The sequence below is a fragment of the Clytia hemisphaerica genome, unplaced genomic scaffold (assembly GCF_902728285.1).
Source record: "Clytia hemisphaerica strain Z4C2 unplaced genomic scaffold, Clytia hemisphaerica genome assembly, whole genome shotgun sequence".
NCBI lineage: Eukaryota > Metazoa > Cnidaria > Hydrozoa > Leptothecata > Clytiidae > Clytia > Clytia hemisphaerica.
Window position 1 is genome coordinate 703309 of NW_027103979.1, and position 23011 is coordinate 726319.

A 23011-nucleotide genomic window follows, 5' to 3' on the forward strand; every position below is an offset into this window, starting at 1 on the left:
GGACTTACAATAATTCCTTTGTGAAACTGTTAAGAACTATTAATAAGAACCTTTTTTTTTGAAATTTTTATTTGAATGACGATTTCTCTGACATCTTTGAAAATTCTGAAGTAAGATCTTCAATAGCGCTCCGCAAAGCATACGTCATAATTATTACTTTTCACTTTTTTTGACATTTGTACGAGTTGCAATCCCACAATTCAATGCGGCTCAATTAAAGATACGTGTTAGTTGTTATATATCTTTTGTCAAATGATGCAATAAACGTGCAAAAGAGATTAACGCAAAGGTTGATGGGATTGGAGCTCGTACAAACACATCGAGAGTAATAATTATGTCAAAAATCAAATCTATTTTTAGATTCAGCGCGGTGCGCTATTCGATTTTCCTGTTCGCTCTAAAATGATTCCAATCTTACCACCTTCTGATGTCCCATTTGATATATGAACTTTTGGACCTACCTTTAAATTAACCCTTGTCCGTTCGTCCGTCCGTCCGTTCGTTCGTCTGTTGCCAGCTTTTCTCGGGATCGGCTCATCAGTTTTTTCTAATTTTTTGCACAATAATGCAAAATGGCAATACCCAAAATGTGACGGAGCCCGATTTTCGAAAAAAAAATTTTTTCCGGCCAAAAATGGCGGAAATATGCCGGAAAAACTGGTTTTTCGGCATTTTCTCGAGATTTCATCATCATTAGTTTTTTTCTGATTTTTTGCTCAAAGATGCGTATTAACAATGCCCAAAACATGGCCTAGTCCGTTTTTTGAGAAAAAATTTTTTCCGGCCGAAAATGCCGGAAATATGCCGGAAATCGCCGTTTTTTTCTGATTTTCATTGGACTTTTTCCATATAATTGGTTGTTTTTTTTCATTCAAAAACATTATTAATAGCAATGCCCACCATCAAGCATGTTTCAATTTTCAATAAAATTGATTTTTGAAGCCGGAACTTTCTAAAAATCGCCGGAACAGCCGATTTTCGCTGGAAAAACAGTATTTCTTGAACTTCTTGAGCTGTACTTTACATTTTTTCATGAAATTTTGCACACTGATGCAAAATGTCAATACCTAAATTGTGACGGAGCCCGATTTTTGAAAAAAATTCATTTCTGGCCGCAAATGCCGGAAATATGCCGGAAACACTGGTTTTTCGGCATTTTCTCGAGATTTCATCATTAGTTTTTTCTGATTTTTTGCTCGAAGATGCGTATTAACAATGCTCAAAACATGGCCGAGTCCGATTTTTGAGAAAAATTTTTTCCGGCGAAAAATGCCTGAAATATGCTGGAAATCGCCGTTTTTCTAGATTTTCATTTGACTTTTTCCTTACAATTGGTTGTTTTTTCATTCAAAAACATTATTAATAGCAACGCCCACCATCAAGCATGTTTCAATTTTCAAAAAAATTGATTTTACTCCCCTTCCCTCTTCCCCTATCAACAATCAATGATAAAATTTAATGTTTTATGCATTTTCGCAAAACGCTATATCGTCTGACTGATTCTTTTAATTTTTCTCCTTATTGCCTTATTATCTAGCTTTCATCATCAGGTAGGTCCATTCAGCATGTTGCTTGTTTGTTTCTATTTCTTTATTTCTAGATAAAAAAAATGAAAGCAACTAACATAATTTCTGAATAATTTATAAAAGAACTTTTACAATGGGATTGTTAACCGACACAACAGGGCGAAAGAGAGTCATTCTAAGTATCATGAAATACGGAGGGAGTTTAAGGTAAGATCGTTTCTAAGAAATTAATCTCCTTCCAAGCAAGTTCTTTCATACGTCTGTAACATAACACTGCGTAACACAATCTTAAAAAATTTTAGAAAGGAAAATTATAGAAAACATAAAATGATCGGATGATGTTTAAAATTCTTGAACCCCCTCTTAAAAACAGTTACAATTAAAGTATCAGGTGGCACAATAGAAACTATAAAAATGCTCTTATACACTGTTACAGCAAATCTACGATTTTCAAACAATGATTTCTCTAAATGCAATATTAATTTATGTTTCAGTGTTATTGGGTTTCTAGTTGGCATCATTTGGATGGCTTTGCTGGCAAATATTGAACTAAATGCAAAGAACTACTTCTCCGAAAACCAACTTTTACCTGGAATGGCACAAACGTACTTTTCAAACACCAACAGATTTTATAAAACCCTTAGAAACCTTCAACAAATATGTCAAAATGATCAACAAAACAGGTTGGTTTCATATATCTTGATAACATAACATCTTTTTGCGATTATTTTTTCACTCTTTTTTTTATAAGAACAATGTTTTCTGAACAGTGAGGCTCAAAAGTGTCAAAAAGTAAGAGCAAAGCTGAGCCTAATACATGATTGAATTTTAAGGATAAGACATTGTTAAAGACCTAGTACATTTCAATTTTGCCCTAAAATGTAAAATAAGAACCGAATAAGAGTGTTGTGAAAATGTATCATTGTATTCCTTTTGCTTTGTTCGTTGGAATTTCTTCATCAGAAAGTAACAATCATTCAGACCATGTTCGCACGTGACGGTTCCGTTTCACTCCGAAACGGAATGAAGACATTCTATTGGTTAGAAGTGACGTAAAACTTGAATATCACCAATAGAATGGCTTCATTTCATTTCGGAGCGAAACGGAACCGTCACGTGCGAACATGGTCTCAGGCTCTCTTAAAGAATTTGCGATCTCACGTGTTACAATCAGAATAATCTGACACTACTGATCCCTTTTCAATTTTCAGTGCTGTCAGGGAAAAAATCAAAGAGGATCTCTTGAAATTAAATCTTGATGTTTATACACAAAATTTCTACGTTCAATCAAAGGTATGGAGTTTTTACCATCCCCTATGTCTAAACATGTGTTAATATTAGCTGGTTCTTCGTCAATACACCAATCAACTAGAAGTTGGAATTTACATGGGTCATAATCGTCACATCAAAATAAAAAAACTATAAGTCCTTTTTTGTTGTTTTGAGAAAATCGACTTTAAATTATTTTTCTTTAAATCCTGAAAATCCATTAACATTTGAAATATTTTTGTGATAAAAAAGTCCAAAATGGTTTTCACGCTTTGCCCTAAACTGATGTGACTTAAGAAGGCTTTTTTACCCTGAAAATAAAGTGAAAAAATTCTTTATTTTTTTAAAAGCTTAGAATTGGGCCAATTTAGGTTGCAAGCCAAAAAGTGTAAAGCATCGGTACGGTCATAACTCAATTTTCCAAAAAATGGACTTAAAGCTTTTTTTATTTTGATGCGACGATATGTGTATTATTCAACCGGTCAATGCAATGACCACTGCCTGGCATTGAGCGTCGGATAAATGTGGGGGCAACTCTGTGCAATGTAGGCCCGTCGTCATGCGAAAAGAACCAATTGCATTTCGCAAAAAGCTGTGTAGCCCGCTTCGAAAAAGAAACCAGTTAACAATTAATGATACTAACTCCCTCTTTTACCACCAGGGTTTGAATGGTACTAATATTTACGGTATCTACCGCTCACCACGAGCGTCTGGTGTTGAATCCATTGTTTTGAATATCCCTAACCATGGTGGATGCAATTCAACAGCTGGTTTGTTTATGTTTTTAAGTTGATTTGTAAATTAACTCGGGACTAATCAAGATCTTACTAGGGAAGTTTGATAGCATCGCTCTTCATTTCGTCTGGTCGCCGCACCATTGAGTCGAAGGGACGTCTGTATTATTGAGTCGAAAGGAGGTCCTTGGACTTGCCTTTGCTTGCCAGATGAAAGATTTGTGTGAACAAATATAACTTCCCCTTCTTCAATTAAGGATAACATCAACTTTTAACTTCTAAAGAACTATTATACCATTACTTCCTTGGGCTTTCTCAGTTCATCTAAGTTGACATACCAGCACACCTATATCTTGGTTTTAAAGACTTTAGATAGTTTCATGGTCTGAATGATAAGAGATATCGTCGCTCCAAACCACTCGTGTGAAAACAAACAAATTGATTAGTTTTTTTTTCGAAATCGCTGTAATAAATTATAGTTTATTTTTATAGGTATTTCATTGATGTTATCACTGGCAAAGTTTTTTCATCTCCAAACGTATTGGGCAAAAGATATCGTGTTCTTACTGACTGAACATAACGTATATGGAATGAAAGCTTGGCTTCAAGGCTACTTTGAAGATGAACAAACAGGTCTGTTGATTTTGATAGAAGTACTTCTCGTTGTATACACCGTAGCCGCCAATTTCCGCGCGGGCATTTTTTTTGTCTTTTTTACCATCCTAAAACCGTCCCAGTCTTTTTTCGCACCCAAAGTTAAAGACACTAGAAAAAAGTGTAAAAAAAGTATTGGATCGAGTTTAGGGTGGTAGATTAAATAATAAAGTGGCATGCGCCTGACCGCGTTTACGGAAGCAAAATTTGTCTTATTATTTTGGCCTGATGTAATTCAAATAATCATTAGACGGGCTACTAAAATGTATATTGCTTTTTATGCAACATTCAAGATCGCGGTGTACCTTGTATTGGAAATTGACCACGGGTTTTAAAAAAATACTTTTTTAGATGTCCGATCAGAGAGGCTGGAAGGACATGCTGGTTCAATCCAAGCAGCTTTAACGGTAGACTTGGAATCAGAGAATGTTTTATATTTCGACATCTCTATCCATGGTATGAACGGTATGCAACCAAATCTTGATCTCGTTCATCTATTGGTGCGAATCGCAAATTATGAAAGTGTTCCTGTCAAGCTAGAGTTTCAAGTAAGTCTACGTTACCAGCCGTTCATCGACACAAAGTATATTTCCAAACGAAATAAAGGCATTTTGTTGGTTTAAAATGATCGTGAAACCAAACAAACCAATATGAATAGAATACCTTTAGTTCTGCACTATGAAGTGTCTGGACTCCCGACTTTGGCTTAGAATATCCCATTTGGCTACCCAAACTTATTTAGCGAAACTATTTGCATTGTACTCGACACTTTTCCTCTCTGATTCCGAAATCAAAATGTGTGTATGAATAAGCAGTGTTATGATTGAGATCTGTATTATTAATACAATTGTACAATTGAAAAATATCCCAAACATCAAAAAAGGTATCAGAGAGTAAAGGCTGCACGCCTCACCTCTGTATGTTTTGATATAGGGGATGCTAATCGTGTATAAATTTCCTGTCCGAGAGTTTCCCCAAATTTGGTGTTAACTGTTTCAATTTTCTCAAAAAGGTTTAGAAATCCAATGATTGTATTAACCATTTTACCCATTCAAATTTTAAATTCAACTCTAATGAAACTTTAAGATCTTTCATATAAAACTTACTAATCAAGCTAATCAAGTCTCTTAAACTCAAAAACACAAAGACGGGGGTAACTCTCGGACGGGAATATTATACACGATGTGCATCCCCTATATCAAAAAATATCACAAGGGCTGCACAGGGGAATGCGTGTAGCCAAGAGAGAGGACGATCAATCATATTTTATTCTAACATAGAACTCGTTATATGTGGCACCGCACGACTTTAAACGAAGCTTGGACACACTAATGCGGACAATGTCTTGGCAAATCAGTGGTATCCCGTATGGTAATCACGGCTTGTTTTACAAGTATCGTATCGAAGCTTACACTTTGAAAGGGATCTCTTCAAATCCAAACATTGGTCGCAATTACCCTGTAGATTTTGAATCGATTGGAAGGTATGTTTCCCTTTGAATTTTGAATTGAATTTTGCATCAATATATTTGTAATTTTAGAATTATATCCCCTTAAGCCAAAGTCCAATTAAAACTGAAAATTTTTCCTTCTGTTATTCAATTTTTTTCTCCATTAACTAAAAAACCGTTAGTCCACATGAATCAGAAACCGCCTCAAAATAGCTCCTTCGAATCACCGTGTAGTTTGAAGCAATTGAGATTCCCCGTTCCCGGGTTCTTATTACCGAGTTTATGTATCGGAGGATATCGAGGGCGACGGTAAGTGAAATGATACAAAACAAAGTCGATAATTGATACACGGCTCTATATCGCCTGTGCTCACCTAAATAGACGACGGTATCTTGGTGTTTTTACCGTCGTCGAGCAAAGTGGACGGTGATTTTGGAGACATGTCAACTTTGCTTTATACCGTCCCCCTAGATTTATCTCGAATATTAGCCAGGTTCAACTGTACTACGTGACATATCATCAATATGGTCTGTGTCTTATTCATTTTCACATAATTTAAAAAAAATGTGTATTATGAAAACAATTTCAATATCAGAGTCCATACTGAGAGCACTATCAATATTAAACTAGAGTGCGGTACCATGTCAACCGGAATTTTCGAGGTTGCCGTTTATTTATATTACCGGTTTTGCTGAGATCCTTTTCACATTCAAATAGTCATACGAAATGCATGTAAAACCCTTAAGCTTTTACAGAAAAAAATTTGAATATGGGGGGGTGGAGGATATAACATTTTTTAGAAATTTACCCCTGGACATTGTCAATTTTGACCCCCGGACAAGCATCAGTTGACCCCTAGGACATTCAAAATAACCCTCAAAATAACCCTCAAACCGAGCACAATTACCCCCAAAAAGGGCTCTTCCAAGGGCTGGAAGAGCCCTTGTATGAATTTTTTACAGTCTGATAAGTCCTTCCTACCATTTAAAACCACTTTTCCTGAATTTTGTTGTAGGTATATTGAAGGCGTATTCCGAAGTATAAACAATCTGTTGGAACACATTCACCAATCGTTTTTCATGTATCTACTACCCAACACTAATCGTTACATCTCTATCGGTCTCTACATTCCACCCCTGGCGTGTCTTGTCTTTCCCTTATTGGTGTGTCTCCTACAGTCGTGGATTTCACTCTTTCAACTTGATGCAGAGGAAACTGACCAACAGATAACCATTCAAAAAGTCGTAAGTCGAGAATGTTTTATACAGTGTTTAAAGTTTTTCCGTCTCATTGAAGTTTATAAAAAATATTTTCGGCCTCAAATTTACATCTATCCGCAGACACGTGTTTCGTCCTTCCCAGGACTCATCAGTGCGGCTCGGGTAAGCGAGCATAGACTGCTGTTGTCACCAGAGTCCCCAAAGTTTCAAGAATATGTGCTAATTTGCTGTGTAAACTGGTGCAAATTCCATTTCCTATCTCAGACGAAAACCCTTTCCTTGATCACTGTTTATTCAAGATATGCACCCTACAATCACTTCTGGCATTAGGATCGCTTTTACAACAGCTTATAGGTTGCAAGTGATGTATGTTAAAAAGTTACAAAGATTTAGTTTTTGCATAGTTGTTTGCCTTTTCTAACTGAAAAAGAAAGTCACTCGGCTTTCATGTAATGACTTCAATTTTATAATCAATGTTCAATGTTCCTTAAAAGATTAGATAAGTCAATTTATCACTTTTCTCCTCTTTTGCGATTACCTTGGTAATTTTTCTCATTTCTTTTAAAATACTACCAGATATGGGATCAAATTTGCAAAAGAAGTCAAATTAATTTCATACTTTTCATACTGTAAAAGTAAGGGTGGACGAACAAAAATTAGTCTATTACCCCCTGGAAATTTTAGAATAGCCTTTGACCTACTGGAAAAATGAAAAAATACCCACTGGAATTTCTTCTCCGATTACCCCCTGGAAATGTTCGTCCACCACCTGTATGGATATAAAATGGAATGAATGAACTGATAATATATTAGAATTGAAGGAATAAAATTTGACTTGTTCACAGTTATTTTTACACCCATATAGTTAGAAATTTGATATGTACAACAAAATGCATATAAATAAATGTTTTACAGGGTGGCCAGCGATACTGGAAATACTTGAAAATACTTGAATATACTGGAAAAAAATATTGGTACTTGATTATACTGGAGTTTTTGAAAAAATGCCCATTTTTCCAGTATATACTTGAAAATGATAAATTGGAATACTTGAAAATACTTGAATTTCTTTTTTCAATCAAATCTTCTATTTTCAGGGCTCTTACAGGCTGTTTTGAAGTATAAATTTTCCAAAATTTTCTATTCGGACCCAACCATGGTGGGTCCTCCTGATAACAATGTATTGTACCCTATTTGTAAGGTTAGACATTCTTGGTTGGTCTTATTCACTTAACCTATTTGATATGGCTTTTTTTTTCAAATGAACCTTAATGGGCATACAAAAAATGAAAAAAAGTAAAAGCAGAATCTTAGATATTCTTCAGCTCAAGTTATTTACTGCAAGATAACCCTCATTGAGAATTTCAAAAATCTAGCCTTTGGAGCATGTATTGAAAGAATATATCCAATGTGCACATTTCCACTCTTTCTCTGCCAAATGGATATCTGATATTTGCAAATCAAGCTACTGCTGAAAAATGGAGCCCATGGTAAATGAATTGTGCAGGCTAATGCTAAAGCGGTCAGGGAAAACCTGGAAAAAGGGCTATTTTTAGAAAAAGTCAGGGAAAACATGGAAAAGCCAGGGAATTTTTGTAAAATTCTTCAAAAGTCAGGGAATAGTCAGGAAATTTCTTTCTAGAGTCCCTTGAAATTGATGGTTTTAGCCAATCTTTGAATCCCTATTTTTCAAAATTTTCTTTGTCGGACCCAACCATGGTGGGTCCTCCAAGTAATCATGAAACCCACTAATATCAGGACACTTGACCTATCTAAAATTGATGGTGGTATTTTTGAAAAGTTTGAAAGGTAGTGACATGAAAAGTGCTACGCCAATTTTCTATGTTAAAAACTCTTGCTAGAAAATAAACCTTCTGGGAGCAGTGAGCCATAGGGAAATGATTCTAGAAATAAGAAGTTGAAAATTGGGAAAATGTCAATTTTTCAGAAATTTCTTCCTACTACTTAGAATTGCAATAAAAGAAACTCTACCCACTTCGCTCGCAGTCTATTTTTCTTCTGATTTGACAACCTTGCTGTGTAAGCTGTTAGTAATAAAATTCTTGAAATTAAACAACCGCTGTAGTACGCCATGGTGTCATAAATCCACTAGTTTCTAGAGCACATTTTGATCTGTTGTTTGATTTGAGAAAATGTCAAAATAATTCTGGCATCAGTGACATTATTTTGTGCACACAATTTTGTCATAATATTCTTAAGAAAGGCATAGAGGTATAAAGAAAGACAGGAGATGAATTTGTGGGTAATTGGTCGTTAAAGTCTTTTGATTTCTTTTATGTAATAAATCAAAAGAAATTCTAGGCTCGCCCGACGAAATACGACTTTTTAGTAGAACTCAAGTCTGTTCTGAACATTCTTACTATCAGCATCGAAGATTTCTAGCCTTCTAATATACGAGAATAAAATAAAATTTAGCTCCACGAAATAAGTTTGCGTTCAATTTTGGCATCCATTAAATTTTGTTTTGAAAAGATATTTTCTCTAGCCAGAAAATAAAAAGTTATTTATAAGCACACACAATTTCAGACCCAATTTGTAGACAAAAAGTCGCTGGAGAATTTTGGAGGAACGTATTAAGCAATAGGGTTCACCTTGAAGAAAATGTCGATCGAAAAATCTTGTCATTTGATGAAGGATTGCAAAGTTTACAGGCCCTTTTCTAGTCCAAATATTTTCTTACACCAATGTCAGAAACAATGAATCTCGTCTCATCTTATTTCCAACACTTAAGTTAGCCAATAAGATTTCACCTATCAACAAAAGAGCTCATTAAAAATGCACGATATAGGAGATTATGAGCATGCATACCTCGTAATTTTTTTAATCGTAGGGCGAGCATGGTTACAATAGCATACTTCTCCTGTTTCTTTATACCTCCATGAGAAAGGGAAGCCCATAAAATTTCGGGCAAATTGAGGCTCCGGATATCCCTATTCTAACGAAGCACCATACGTAAAGTTCAAAATATACTTGAATGTACTTGAATTTTGCACCTTCATATACTTGAAAATAGCAAAAGATATACTTGAAAATTATCAAAAATGCTCCAAAAAGTACTTGAATATACTTGATTTTCAATGACTAAAATCGCTGGCCACCCTGTTTTAAGTATGTTACAAAATAATAAATAAAATGTACTTTAAAAATTCTTCCCATTTTCCGGAAATTTTACAACATAGAAACTTGGAAATCAGCAAGGTTTTGGTTAGACTGGACAGGGAGAAATATAGACTTCCCATCTAGGATATCTCCCCGGGGGGGGGGTACTTAGGCAAATGGAGGGTACGGTATGTGCCGCCCTTAAGGGTACCCTTTTTGGACTTCCAAAGTCCCGCTAAGGGTCGGAAAAATCAGAAAATTAAATTTCAGTCCCACTAAGGGTCGGAAAATAGGAAAATTTCAACTTTTTACCCCCCTGAAAGATCGAAATTTGGTCAAAATTGGTCAAATTAGTCCCGCTTAGGGTCGTAAAATTCACAAAATTTTCCTTGGTTTTCTCTTTTTTAGTCCCGGTAAGGGTCCAAAGTTCGAAAGTCGGGCGGCAACCCCCCCCCGTCAGCTCGCAACCCTAGTACCCCCCCCCCCCCCCGGGGATATCTCTTATCTTTTTTTTGTTTGAACAATCAACTGATCATTGATTTTCCTGATTTTTTTCGAAAAATCACTAAATGAGTTGAATTTGAAGTTATGTTAACTTGCTCGCTGCATACAGGCTGTTTAATTTTTTAACAATACTGTTTGTCCGAAGAATCCAATTGGGCAAAAAATCCCAACCCTACAAAATAATTCGGTATTGGTTAGTCACGTCAAGTGAAGATATCTTTAGCATGAAAATGAATTTGTTCTTTCTTTCGGTGTCATATAACCATTTATTCATTCATTCATTCACCCATCCATTCACTCATTCGTTCATTCACCCATTCAATCGTTCAAGCTTCCATTTATGCACGGAAATCTGAGCCGGAAAGCCATTCATTGTTACCGTACTTACCTATAGCAATCCAAAAGCTCCCCTAACAATCAAAGGTTCCAAAATCGCAAATATTCGGATAAGTGCTGTGGCACAGCCTTTTTTTCATCTTTTCGCGTTTGATTGTTCAGTGAACTTTTGGATTGTTATAGGTAATTACGGTATATCTTCTTCGTACGTTACTTTATCATAAACATATTTTAACACATCCATATATCTTCAAGGTGTTGTACAAGCAGATTATACTTGATAATTGACGTCAACTCACGGAAAAGTGGGTCCATTTCATAGCAAATAGCATGTCGACGGCCCTTAAATCTCGCCCATTCAATCATATCCGTGCTATACCTTTCTTCGATTTTATGCGCATTTTTACTTTTACTCAAGCTTGGTGACGGTATTTTGGGTAAAACGACTTCCTTTTTCTTGGCTTCCTCTTTGGCTTTTACAGTTCTTTGCTCATCATCCTCTTCAGTTTCAATTATAGTCATATTGGCTTTGTTCTGTTCGTTGATTTTCGGTAGTTGGACCGTGTCTGTGCTAAATTCCCCATTATTCGCATCGATATCTTTGGAACGTCTTTTATTTCGTTTACTAGAGCGCCGGTGCTTGATTTCTTTATCGGAATTCGTTGACAACTCTTCACCCCCGTTCTCCGTAGCTTGTAACATTTGTCGTAAGCTGTTCGCGGTTATAGTTTCTCCTTTGCTACTTAACCCATCTGCGGTGAAGCCCAATGTATCACCGGTATTGCTGTTAAAAGTCGATATGTTTTTGCTCTTATTATTAATAGGGGGAAGAACGGAGTATTTCGGAGCTAGCGTACCGCGCTGCTTGATACGTTGTAGTTTATCCCATTCTTGAGAAATTAACTCTTTCGTTGTGTTCGACCAATTTTTAGCTGTTTCCAGATTGGCTAAAGTTGTCGGCATGAGCGGTTTATGTATGGGCGGTAAGAATATGTCACATTTTGAAGATTTCCTCACAATTCGCCCATTGTTATCAAAGTCACGTCGGATGGGCGCTATAGCAGGTTTTGACCGGTGAATGGTTGCTTTATTCGTTGTGATAGAGCTTCCATCATACGGAAGTGAATGCATTTTCGTTGTCATCTAAACCTTCGAATAAAGAAAAGGAAAATTCTGAGTTTGGATAAATCAGGTTAAATCCACATTTAGTTGTTCAGAAATTTTCATCGCAGACGTCCTAGAATTCAGCAAAATTTAATAAAGTATCTAGAATCTGGACCAAATTGTTAAACGTATTGTCCATTTTCCCTGGAAGTTTTATTTAGATTTTTTTCTGAAATGTCCGTCTATGTGCTTGAACTTCAAATCAAATCAAATATCTATACAATGAAAGGCACAGTTCAATTGAAAAAAGCGTTTCAAAAATCTTGTTTTTTTACAATATTCAACCAATGTCGATTTTTCCTTCCTTCCTTTGGCAAGAAAATAGAGAGTCACTACTTGTGTTATTGTAAATTGAAAACCAACTTGAGGTTTTTCACTCTTTAACTAGAAATACATCTGCCTTATATTTTTGCCTGAAATATTTAAGAACTAAAAAACATACACGGGAAATTACCAGGAACATAATGATGTTGAATGAATGAATGAATGATGTAACATAATCTTTTTGAAATTAATAACCTTTTATATCACAACAAATTTTAAGGGGGGCTGACCATGGCCTACAGTCATTGTGTTTCATGACGTTTCATGAAATAACGATTACCTCTATCCATTGAGAAAGTGCAGATATATGGTCTATATCAAGGAAAAGATTTTCCTCGTTTTTCTTATCTAGCAAAAAATGCTCTGGTTTGTTTTTTGATATCGCTTAATCAGCAAGCAATAAATATCTCTCTTTAACCCTTAGACCACGAGGGACGCGTATATGCGTCCAAAACAAGCCAAAATACTGAGTCTCAGACTTGAGGCCATAGCTCCTGACCACTTGATTTAAAATGCTTTTAGAAAGAGTATAAAAAAAAGCTTTCCAATGGTACCAAAACCATCTTCTAAATCAAAAGCTACAAGCTTTTATGGCAATTTAAAGTTTTGAGTTTCAAAAAAAAAGTTAGAAAGATTTCAACTTAAAAAAGAAGGACACAAAGGGTTAATTTGATCTTCAAGGGACCAAGAATTTAATTCAAATTAGAAAAAGATTCGAATAACAGAAAGTGCTTTAAACAACTTTCCAGTTAAAGGGGACAAGTATTTTAGTTCGAATTACAAAGAGATTCGAATAATAGAGGTTCGAATTAAAGAGACTTTTATGTAATTTCTTCTTTTCTCTATTTATCTACAGGTGTCATTATCTAAACTTGGCAATATCAGAGTCTTCCAAAGATTGATAGTGGCATTTGGTACGTCATGGGCCATCCACTATTCCTTCATACATAGGGAAGAATATTTATCGAAACTGAAAGACCCTTTGGTTGGTAAAGATGAGTTGACTTTGATCTCTTTTATCGTGAATTGCGTCCTTGGTGCTGTCTTTATGAGGTACGTATTTTTATTCTTATTTTGGTTTCTTTTGACAAAAAAGCTGACGATATCTTACTGTCTGTCTGTCTGTCGATCTGTCTGTCGACCTGTCTGATAGTTTATCCCTGTTTAAAACACTGTTTCAGTTTTCTGAATTGAAAAAGTTGAACCGGGGGTGATCTTTCAAGTAAGCACAAATGTTGAGAAATTCTATTGTTTTTTCTGCCTTGTCAGCATAGAGGTTTTTCTTTCTATATCATAAAATATAATATCTTCTAAGGTGTGTTTAAATTGGGTTAAACTTGCGTCGGTTCAGACATTCAAAATCAATCCACGGTTACAAACAACAAAAATGGATATCATAACAACCTCTCGTTGATATCAATGGGGAAAGGAAACCCCTTCCTTTTTTAACGATGTTAAGGTTTGAAAATTATGTTCTCGCTTTTGAAACTGTCTAATGAATTTTCATTTCTCGAGTTACTGGACTTGGGAGTAAAATCACAGACATCCATAGTAAGACAGAAGATGGAGCTTTCTTTCTTTTCCTGGCAGTGGGTCTTGAAGCAAAATGAGCAGAGGAGAATATTTTTAACTTCAATGACTTGAAACTTTCAAAGATGCTGCTAGTAAAAACTTGATAAAAGACGGCGCTTTAGAGCCAGTAGTGATCGAGAAAGATCCTATCTAGTGTTCGTTAAATGATATCTGTGTGCGAAACAAAATAATTGGGAGGTGGATTATAGTTCTCTCGATATTTCATTCACTTTTTTACTATTCTAAAATCAAGATTAAGAGGGAAGGTGGGGAATGTCTTCTTTTGAACCTGTTTTAAACGACGTTTCAAATATCAACAGTTTTTCTTTTTACAAAAACCAGTGTTTATCCAGCCTTGATATAAAATAATTCTAATACTGGATAAAAGAGGTGTTCCGAATTGAAATGTAAGCCTTCTACACGTTTTTTATAAGAACAAAATATATAAGAACATAAGGCTTCGCTGGCCAAAATGTTAAGAACAGCTTAAATTTACAACCTTACATTTTAAGGCTCTGTGGACTCAAAAACACCCTATTTCTTAGGAAAATGGTCTAAAATACTCACAAAATGGTCAAAATAAGACCATGTTAAGAACATTTTTAGGCTTAAAACTAAAAAAGTTAAGAACATCCGAAGGCTTCAAAATTTTGGATGTTCTTATGAAAGAAAAAACATGTATGAAGTCATAAACTTAACTCGATGTTTTGATCAGTTTTCCCTAAATACAGCTCTTACTCTCTATTTATTGATTCGTCATAAATATGTCACTGGCAAGCTCAGCGGAACAACCGTTAAAGTGGGGAGGCTGAAGGCTCAAAAAGAGATAAATTTGCTAAGAATTTGAGAAAAAAATCTCATTTGCTCAAAAGGGGAGAGACTGAAGTATCCCCAGCCTCCCCGCTTCTGCCGGGCCTGACTGTATAAATATGATCATATGATAAAGGTGAGGCTTGAAATCATAAACCATACAAATCATCAAGGCATAAATCAATCAAATCAGTCCTTCACTGGCAACAACAACAAGTATAATTTTGCGTAATGAAAATCGAATTCGACAAATGAAAAACGTAAAACCATGAAGGTGCCGTAGTTTCTACGCTACAAAAGCTTGGCAAAAAGATATTTACGACGGAGCTGGATTCGTGGCGTAAGATTTTCACAGACTTTTACCGGATAACAGGCTAAAAACTTTCAATTTTAACTACTGATACAACTTTAATTCTTTGTCGCCGGCCTGTGGTCCAAGACTTTTGACCCGTTAGGATTTGTTTGAATGGATAGATCTTTTCATAAAATACGTCATGAACATCACTTGCCTTCCTATTTAACCAATTTCCATGGTGATCTTGTCCCTTGAGACATTAAATGTTTTTTTATGAACAGAAATTAGTTGTAATAAAATCCGCTGGAAGTTGATCACGATCACCTTGGTAATAATTTCAAAACGAGGCAAGCGATGTTTGTGACGAAATTTATGAAAGAGTTTATTGTTATGCAATCAATATGTAAATTAACACGGGCCTTGTCCCTTGAGACATTAAATGATTTTTTATGAACAGAAATTAGTTGTAATAAAATCCGCTGGAAGTTAATCACCTTGGTAATAATTTCAAAATGAGGCAAGCGATGTTCGTGACGAAATTTATGAAAAAGTTTATTGTTATGCAATCAATATGTAAATTAACACGGGCCTTGTCTCTTGAGACATTAAATGATTTTTTATGAACAGAAATTAGTTGTAATAAAATCCGCTGGAAGTTAATCACATTGGCAATAATTTCAAAACGGGGCAAGCGATGTTCGTGACGAAATTTATGAAAAAGTTTATTGTTATGCAATCAATAGTGAGGTTAAGTATACCGGGATAATCACGACGACGGACGAAAAATGTAATAGGCTAGTGGAAATACGAAATTTGATTGGTTGAAACTCACTAGCCTGTTAAATTTTCGTTCCTCGTCGTGATTTTACCGATTTACTTAACCTCACTAATATGTAAATTAAAACGGACCTTAGAAATCATCATATTGTAAAAATTATCCACGATCAGCTCGCTGTTCACATTAAAGAATTCTTTAAAACTTACCTACTTTTTCAAAGTCTGTAGGATGCTATAGAAGAAAACTTCAGTTTGGCACAGGTAACAGGAATCGCATTTTAAACAAAAATGAACGCATCAATACGTCTCAAATATGTTCTCTTTTACACGACAACCCAAAACTACCCTTTTCTTTACTTCGTTTCAAAAAATAAAGAAGAGGAAAAAAAGAAGAAACACAAAATTAAGAATTGGAAAGAGAGAGGTATCTAAAAAAAGGACAACGTTTTTTGGATTTCGTAATCCAACTGGGGGTCCCGTCGCACCTTAATTACCCCCTTATCGGATGCGCTACTAATGACGTGGTGTTTTACACCTATCCTATAATCTGTTATACTTGTGGGTTGTTTGAAATTGAATTTTGTACTACCTGTTTCATTTTTTATATGAAATTTCTCATCTCTCCTTTGTTTGTTTTTATCCTGTACTGACCCCCTGGTTTTTTTTATGTCTTGGTGTAGTCGGTTGTGTAAGGTCAAGGTTTACTTTATTAATTATGGTATGAGGGTAAAAAAAAAAGAAAAGGAAAATACGAAGAAAGAAAAAGTGAAGATTAGAAATGTAGAATACAAAAGAAAAACAAAAGAAAGCTAGAGTGAATTTTTTTGTATTTTTCTCCCCCTCAAAAAGAGAAAACCACCTGCAGCTTACTAATATAAAATGAATAACAATAAAAAAAGTTGTAACTGTTGATATATAAAATGTTCGAAAGACAAGTTAAGACTTTGAAAAATGAAACTACAAAGGGACAAATAAAAGGGACGAAGAACTTTATCATTATTTAGGTGAACAATAAAGCATGTCCTAATCACAAGTTATTATTCTATATTTTATCCAGTTTTATCCGTTCATTGAGCACGTCCATCGAAGTCCTTCTGTCCTTTTAACTGCAAGATTTATTTTCAAATTTTTATAAGAACAATTCTATATAAATTCACTCAAAGCTTGAATTGTTTTCAACACTAAAATAAAAATTATTAAAACAACATGAGACTCATTAAAATTCTTCGAGTTATTTACATTTAAAGTATTTAGTTTTCTGATATCCCGATGGCGGATTGGCGGTCGCCCACGCTAAAGCTCCAAAGGAGTGGGTCAATTTCCCACCGGAGAGGAACTTTAGTCGGTCTTGATGTTGCCCATCCCCAGTCGGGTTCAACTACCCTTGCGCGTGAAGATATTTCGGAGAGACCCACCAATCCCCCATGACGACGGCTGGGGTCCAGGTCTCGCGCTGCAAAATCCTTGACGTAGTCTCGTAAAATACCGCAATATAAACCTTCCAGATGTTGATAATTTCCCCGACCTTCAGGGCTTCAGTATGTGTCTTATGAAAATTTCTACATCTGGGTGTCAGATAAAGCCTTTAGACAATAACTTGATACGGGGCAAAATTCTTCTGGCTCTAAAAAAGAAAAAGCAAGATAACATAGAAAGATATTATCAAATTTTATTTTGTAACACGACGACAGGGGGTTGGTTCTTTGGTAGAGTATATAGAACGATTCATGAAATTTATAAACAATGGATCGTAGAGATCTTCCAGAAGATAAATGATACTCTCCTCTTGATAAGAACGATATTTATAAGAAAGCGAGGATAAATTAAAAGAGCAGACCTTGGTCTTATCTTATATCCCGAAGGCGGGTTGGCGGCGGTCCATATGCAAAAGCTCTAAAGGAGCTCTCCCATCGTATCAGAAGAAAATCACTGCATCGAGTACTGCATCTACCTTCTTAGTAGCTCTGTTATAAAAAGACTTGCCAAGGTTCATGAAAGCAAAAAGACTGATACCATTTGATTTCTCGCTAGATTGCTTCGCTTCAGCCAATCGCAAAGCTGTAAAACGGAGTTGATTCTTTTTAATAGGATGAAAACTTGATAAAGATACAATAAAGTCTCCATAACTCGAACCTCTACAGCTAGATTATCTCCTTAAATAAAACAAGTTTAATTGTCGCTTCAGTTAACAATGCCTTATCAACCTTACTCTTTAACTCGAGCATGTTCGAGTTACGGGGACTCCACTGTACCAGCAAACTTTACAGCGCCACATAATAACCATAACCTGTTCTAACATTATCCCCAATAACACACTGGGCCCAAAGGACAAAAGTTTGGAAATAGGGAGTGGGAGAACAACAAGATAGTATTTCTTACATTTTTTGTATTATTAAGGCATTAGTAGAGCTCTAGGGTCACATTACATGAGTTAGAAAATAGTAAACTTCAAATTTTGACTTTCTTTTGAGATTTTTCATGAAAATTGAGATTTGTAGCTTGGAAAATGCAGGCAAAATTTGAACTTTTAAACCGCTAAGTGTCACATCGAAACTCCAGCATTTTTGGAAAGGTTAGCGTCTGTAGTTTTCAAAACATATATGGTTTTGATATGTGACACTTAGCGGTTTTGAGATATTTGGACATTTGTGGTTACCTAGCATTTTCGTGATGAGAATTTTGACTGAAAATTTGAATTTTTTCTCGTTCTTGGATATTTATACTTACTTTTAAGCAATTTCCCTTTAGAATATAATGTCTCTAAAGGTTATCACACAAAAGAACTGATTTACAAGCTGAATTTAGATCAGAATCTTCAAAAATATGCATTTTTCACTTTTTTTGATTTTTCATCAAAATGTGGTTTTCAGTCAACTTTGGAGCCACATAACTTGAGTTACAGATCAGATACAGACTTGAAACTTTGGCATCTTATCAGAAATTTATTCAAGATTCCATAAATCATATTATTAAAGCAAAATTTTAACTTTCGTTTTTTCCCTATTTCCACCTCTGGGCCCACTGTGAATAAGTCAGTTATTTAAAAAAAGGCGCAGTAGTGTAGTGGTCATCGTTCTTGACTTTCGTGCTGGAGGTCAGGGTTCGATTCCCACTCGGTGCTGCGATTCACTTGGCAAGTGAATGTACCTTGGACCGGGTCAACCCATACCATGTGAGGGGAATAGGGTACCATCATTCTGATACAAGAGTATGGGGAGATATGCTGGACATTGAATGTGGTGTGGTGATGGTACTCATATGTTCAGTACCTGCGAGAACGCAAGGTTCTCCCGTACTGTGCGAGTATCATCATCGATACAGCACGGCTCCGATGTGTCGCGAGCACAGAGTACAATGTCTGGTAAGTGCTGTGATTTCCCTATCTAGGGGTAGGAAACTATCCTGAGATAGGGCCCGATCCAATGATATCGGAGGGTCAGCTTCTCTTCTCTCTCTTCTCAGTCAGTTACTCTTGTCTCCCGAATAGACGCCCCCCCCCCCCCCGCTAATTGTTAAGAGACAAAAAAATCCATCCCCCCCCGCTCTTATTAAGACCACCCCCCCCCCCGCTAATTAAATTCGAATAATTCAATATTTTATTACAGTGTAGATAGACCTTAAACTTGTTAAAATTTTCCTTTTTGTTAGTATTGGTTCTTATTTTACGTGTTTATTTGTTAAAGTTTCTTTTTTGTTGTTGAAATTGATACCAGTTAGAAAAAAATCTCTCTTCAAACTACCCTCTTATTCCATCCCCCCGCTTATTAGAATTTAGAAAATTTTCCTACCCCCCGTCTATTCGGGAGACAAGAGTATTTGCCACTGAGCTTTTAAGTTGGGAAAGTTTCTCGATTTCATTTTTAAAGAAAGTGATACTTATTCAATAGTACCCAAACTAGATGCTGGTCATTATTTTTTAAGTTGATAGCATCATTATGTTGTAAACTGACCCTCATCGAGTAGTGCTACCATTAGTCAAACTTTGGCATTTTCAGGGGTCCACGACTTTAATACAATACAGGTCCCGTTCAACTTAACCTTGTGACAGAGCATCCATCCTGCCAATATGAGGATCTGACTTAAAGGGGTATGGCGAATATGAGGATTTGAACTGGTTTTTAGCCAAAACAATCAATTCTGCTTGGCTTTTTTCTTAATAACGAAAGTAACTGTGTTTTTATGTTTGTTTCTGTTTATGACTGGCTTTTGATTCTGATGCAGTTTGGTGCAATTTTTTGCTTTAGCCAATCATCGCGCTCAAAAACTCATTTAAAATTCATCCCAAATTTGGATGAAAAAGATCAGAGCGATGCGTCAACTTCGTAAATTCTCCTAAGCAGCCATGGCCTTTATAGAGTATATACGTGCCAGCGTGGAGTAATCAGAATCTGCTAGGAGATTACATGCAATTAATAATTTTGTTTATAGATTGACATGTGGTCGGTTGAAAGAGAAAGACGATATTCACTCATTTCATTTCTGCACTACTATTGGTCTCACAACTCTCATCATTCTTGCATCCATCTTCAATTTCCCTGCTGCTTTCTTCGTCGCTGCTCTTTACGTCCCTGTTATCATGACTTCTGATAGTCAGAAATGGTGAGAATGAATTTTTTACCCTAGTGCACACTTTTCGAGATGTAACCTCGTCCACGTGTAAACTAGGCTTTATTTACGTCACTGAAGGACACCTTTAACAGCACGGTCGGCTTTTGAGGAGTATAGGCCCTTTCACAGTCGAAATGGATAATGGGTAATCAGGACTGATTACGCCTCTCATAACGGCTTTCTGTTGGCTAGACGCAATAAGCTTAAAAAAATTTCAAAACTTTGGACCAATAAGTAAGTCGTCATTTGCGCGCAGAGGTCCTGATTACCCATTACGCTTTGCGACTTCAAAATAGCCTATGTTAATGGATTTACAAGGAATTACGTCAAAGGTCTTTGTTTTATGAGAATGTCTTTGTTTTATGAGAATGTCAATGCAATGACTTAAGACAATTTGACTTCATTCTTCCTGGTAAACTTGAACCCAGTCTCCTAACGCTTTAAAGGTCGATAGGATTATACCCTGGTGTCGTTTGATGTGAGCCCCTTCTCAGAGATTTGATGTTATCAAGATTGACTCCAATCAGTGGTTTCAAACCCAGGAACAAATGAGATTTGTTTTTTTTTAATTACGTAATCTTTTAATTTGGAAAAGCTGAAAATGTCCGGGTAACATCTGGTGCCGGGAAAACAAGGGAAACATAGAAAGACATTCCAGGTCCTATTTTTTATAAAATTCTTCAACTTTCAGACCGTTTGGAAACGTGTACTACCACAAGTCTTATAATTAAACATATAAAGAAATACAGACTTTTGAGGCTAAAAAATAATTGATTTTTCATTTTTTTTTTTCTTCTCTTTTTTAAGGTTGGTCAAATTTATACACCTCATCACTTTGATTTTATCAATGCCACCTATATTCCTACTTGTAACTTCATCTTTTGCTCATCTGGATCAAATGCAAGAAAAACCTGCCAACGTACAAAAAATGTATGAACTTTCTTTAAATGATTGGTCATGGCAAATGAGCCTTATTCAAGATTATGATGGCATCGGGTTATGGACTTGGAAAGTCTTTTTTATAGCTTTGCTTATGTGGCTTATGTTGACGTCAGCACCTGTTTGATAAGATTTTTAGGGGAATTTGAATTAATTTTGATAGGATTTTAAGCAATCTTACCGTTATCAACAGCAACATGACTGAATTTTCTTTATACATTGTATCCAGTCTCCAGCCATCCAGTCTCAAAATCTTTTTGGATTCAGTAGTTTAGACTAGAGGGACGCAACAGTGTATGAGAGGAGATTGGGTAATTCCATTTTAAATTCATACAGGGGGTGGACGAACATTTCCAGAGGGTAATCTGAGAAGAATTTACAGGGAAGTGTTTTTCCATTTTTCCAAGGGGGGGTCAAAAGCTATTCTAAAATTTCCAGGGGATAAAAGATTGATTTTAGTTTGTCCATCCTCACTTTAAGGTATGAAAAAAACTTTTCCCAGGGTAATTTTTGGAATTTTACCATTTTCCAGGGGGTATCCACGCATTTTCAATAATTATTTTTTGACTTGAAAAGGTTTGTATACCCCCTTATGGTTTTTTAATGGAACAGCCCATTTTTATGACACTTCTCTAGATCAAAAGTTATGGGCCTATTTGTGGTCAAAAACTGATGGAAAACAGGGAATTTCCCCACAATCTGCATTAATTTATGCAAAATTAAACACCTTTTTGACCACAAATAGGCCCATAACTTTTGATCTAGAGAAGTTGGGACTTTGGTGTAATACACTTTTTTGCTCAGTTTGAAGAGCTCTATCATGTGATATAGGCCTTTTTTTAATTTGAAGACCCCCCAAAAATCATGAATTTCCAGGCCTTGCAATTTTGCCTGGAAACGCAAAAAATCGCCAATTACTCGTTACTTGCACGATAATATCGTGGAAACTTTTTGATTTTGGAATCTACATATACTAATTCGTGAGTTTCCACCAAAAAAAGTTAGTTCTAAGATGTGTGTCACGAAAATCGTTTTCTAGCCACTTTTTTCGATCTCAGCAGCGGGACTAAATGTCAATTGAATTGAGTCGACAATCGAGTTAATCGAAATAAGTTCGACTCTCAAACGTAGAATCGGAACTCAAAGTTGTAGAATTTAAACTGAACCAATCGAATTTTTAATGCATATTAGATGCTTAACCCCCAGAAATATTAAACACAATGCTCATAGTGTGCAGAGGGGTCTGTCCCCCCCCTTTATTTCCCCCCCTTATGCACCCCCTATTTTCGAACCCGCACTATGCATTCAAATTTAGGTAAGAAAGGTATAAATGGCGCCGCTGCGAAAAATTGCATGTACATTGCAATTTGTCGGACTATACCCAAGCTTTGACCAATTAAGATAATACATAATTTAAATTTTTACCAAGAGTTTTCCCCTTTTTATTGTTACCTCCTAAAAATCCCCATTTTCTCAGAAAATCTCTTATTCCCATAAAGCTTTCTTAAAAGTTGGACCCCCCCCCTAAGAAGGGTTCACCTTATGCTTCACATCCTTCTATTTACTTTTAGAAGAAAATAAAAAGCATGAATTTCTACTTTAAAGCTATACAAAACAATAAAGCTAGTTTGATGATTACAACCGATAAACCAAACAAGACTTTGGTATGGAAGAAACGCTTCAAAGTCAACAAAGTCCACCATGGAAAA

General features: G+C 35.8%; 2 protein-coding genes across 3 annotated transcripts; one reads left to right on the forward strand and one right to left on the reverse strand.

Annotated features, from left to right (window-relative positions):
• The first annotated feature begins 1595 nt into the window (after window positions 1–1595).
• Window positions 1596–21517, forward strand: LOC136810909 (glycosylphosphatidylinositol anchor attachment 1 protein-like). The gene is made up of 11 exons (XM_067067494.1): window positions 1596–1733; window positions 2021–2209; window positions 2738–2819; window positions 3457–3565; window positions 4022–4162; window positions 4535–4731; window positions 5464–5666; window positions 6649–6877; window positions 13158–13354; window positions 20184–20354; window positions 21171–21517. Exons 1-11 carry the CDS (start codon window positions 1660–1662, stop codon window positions 21427–21429), a joined length of 1851 nt encoding a protein of 616 aa, XP_066923595.1. The 5' UTR covers window positions 1596–1659; the 3' UTR covers window positions 21430–21517.
• On the reverse strand, window positions 10962–16055 carry LOC136810911 (uncharacterized). Of its 2 annotated transcripts, none has more exons than XM_067067496.1 (2): window positions 15967–16055; window positions 10962–11962 (listed from the first exon to the last, which is right to left on the reverse strand). In XM_067067496.1, the coding sequence occupies exon 2, from the start codon at window positions 11954–11956 to the stop codon at window positions 11045–11047; it is 912 nt and encodes a 303-aa protein (XP_066923597.1). In that variant the 5' UTR covers window positions 11957–11962; window positions 15967–16055; the 3' UTR covers window positions 10962–11044. The 2 variants fall into 2 exon arrangements, with proteins under 2 accessions (XP_066923597.1, XP_066923596.1); XM_067067495.1 differs by having other exon boundaries at window positions 15963–16046.
• Window positions 21518–23011: the final 1494 nt, after the last annotated feature.

What these genes read in the sequence shown, in the direction of transcription:
- LOC136810909 (XM_067067494.1), top strand. Translation starts at nt 1,660, where the DNA reads ATGGGATTGTTAACCGACACAACAGGGCGAAAGAGAGTCATTCTAAGT. An exon ending in TGGATGCAATTCAACAGCTG is followed by an intron (nt 3,566 to 4,021) that starts GTTTGTTTATGT and finishes TTATTTTTATAG; the next exon opens with GTATTTCATTGATGTTATCA. An exon ending in CTTGGTGCTGTCTTTATGAG is followed by an intron (nt 13,355 to 20,183) that starts GTACGTATTTTT and finishes TTTTGTTTATAG; the next exon opens with ATTGACATGTGGTCGGTTGA.
- LOC136810911 (XM_067067496.1), bottom strand. Translation starts at nt 11,956, where the DNA reads ATGACAACGAAAATGCATTCACTTCCGTATGATGGAAGCTCTATCACA.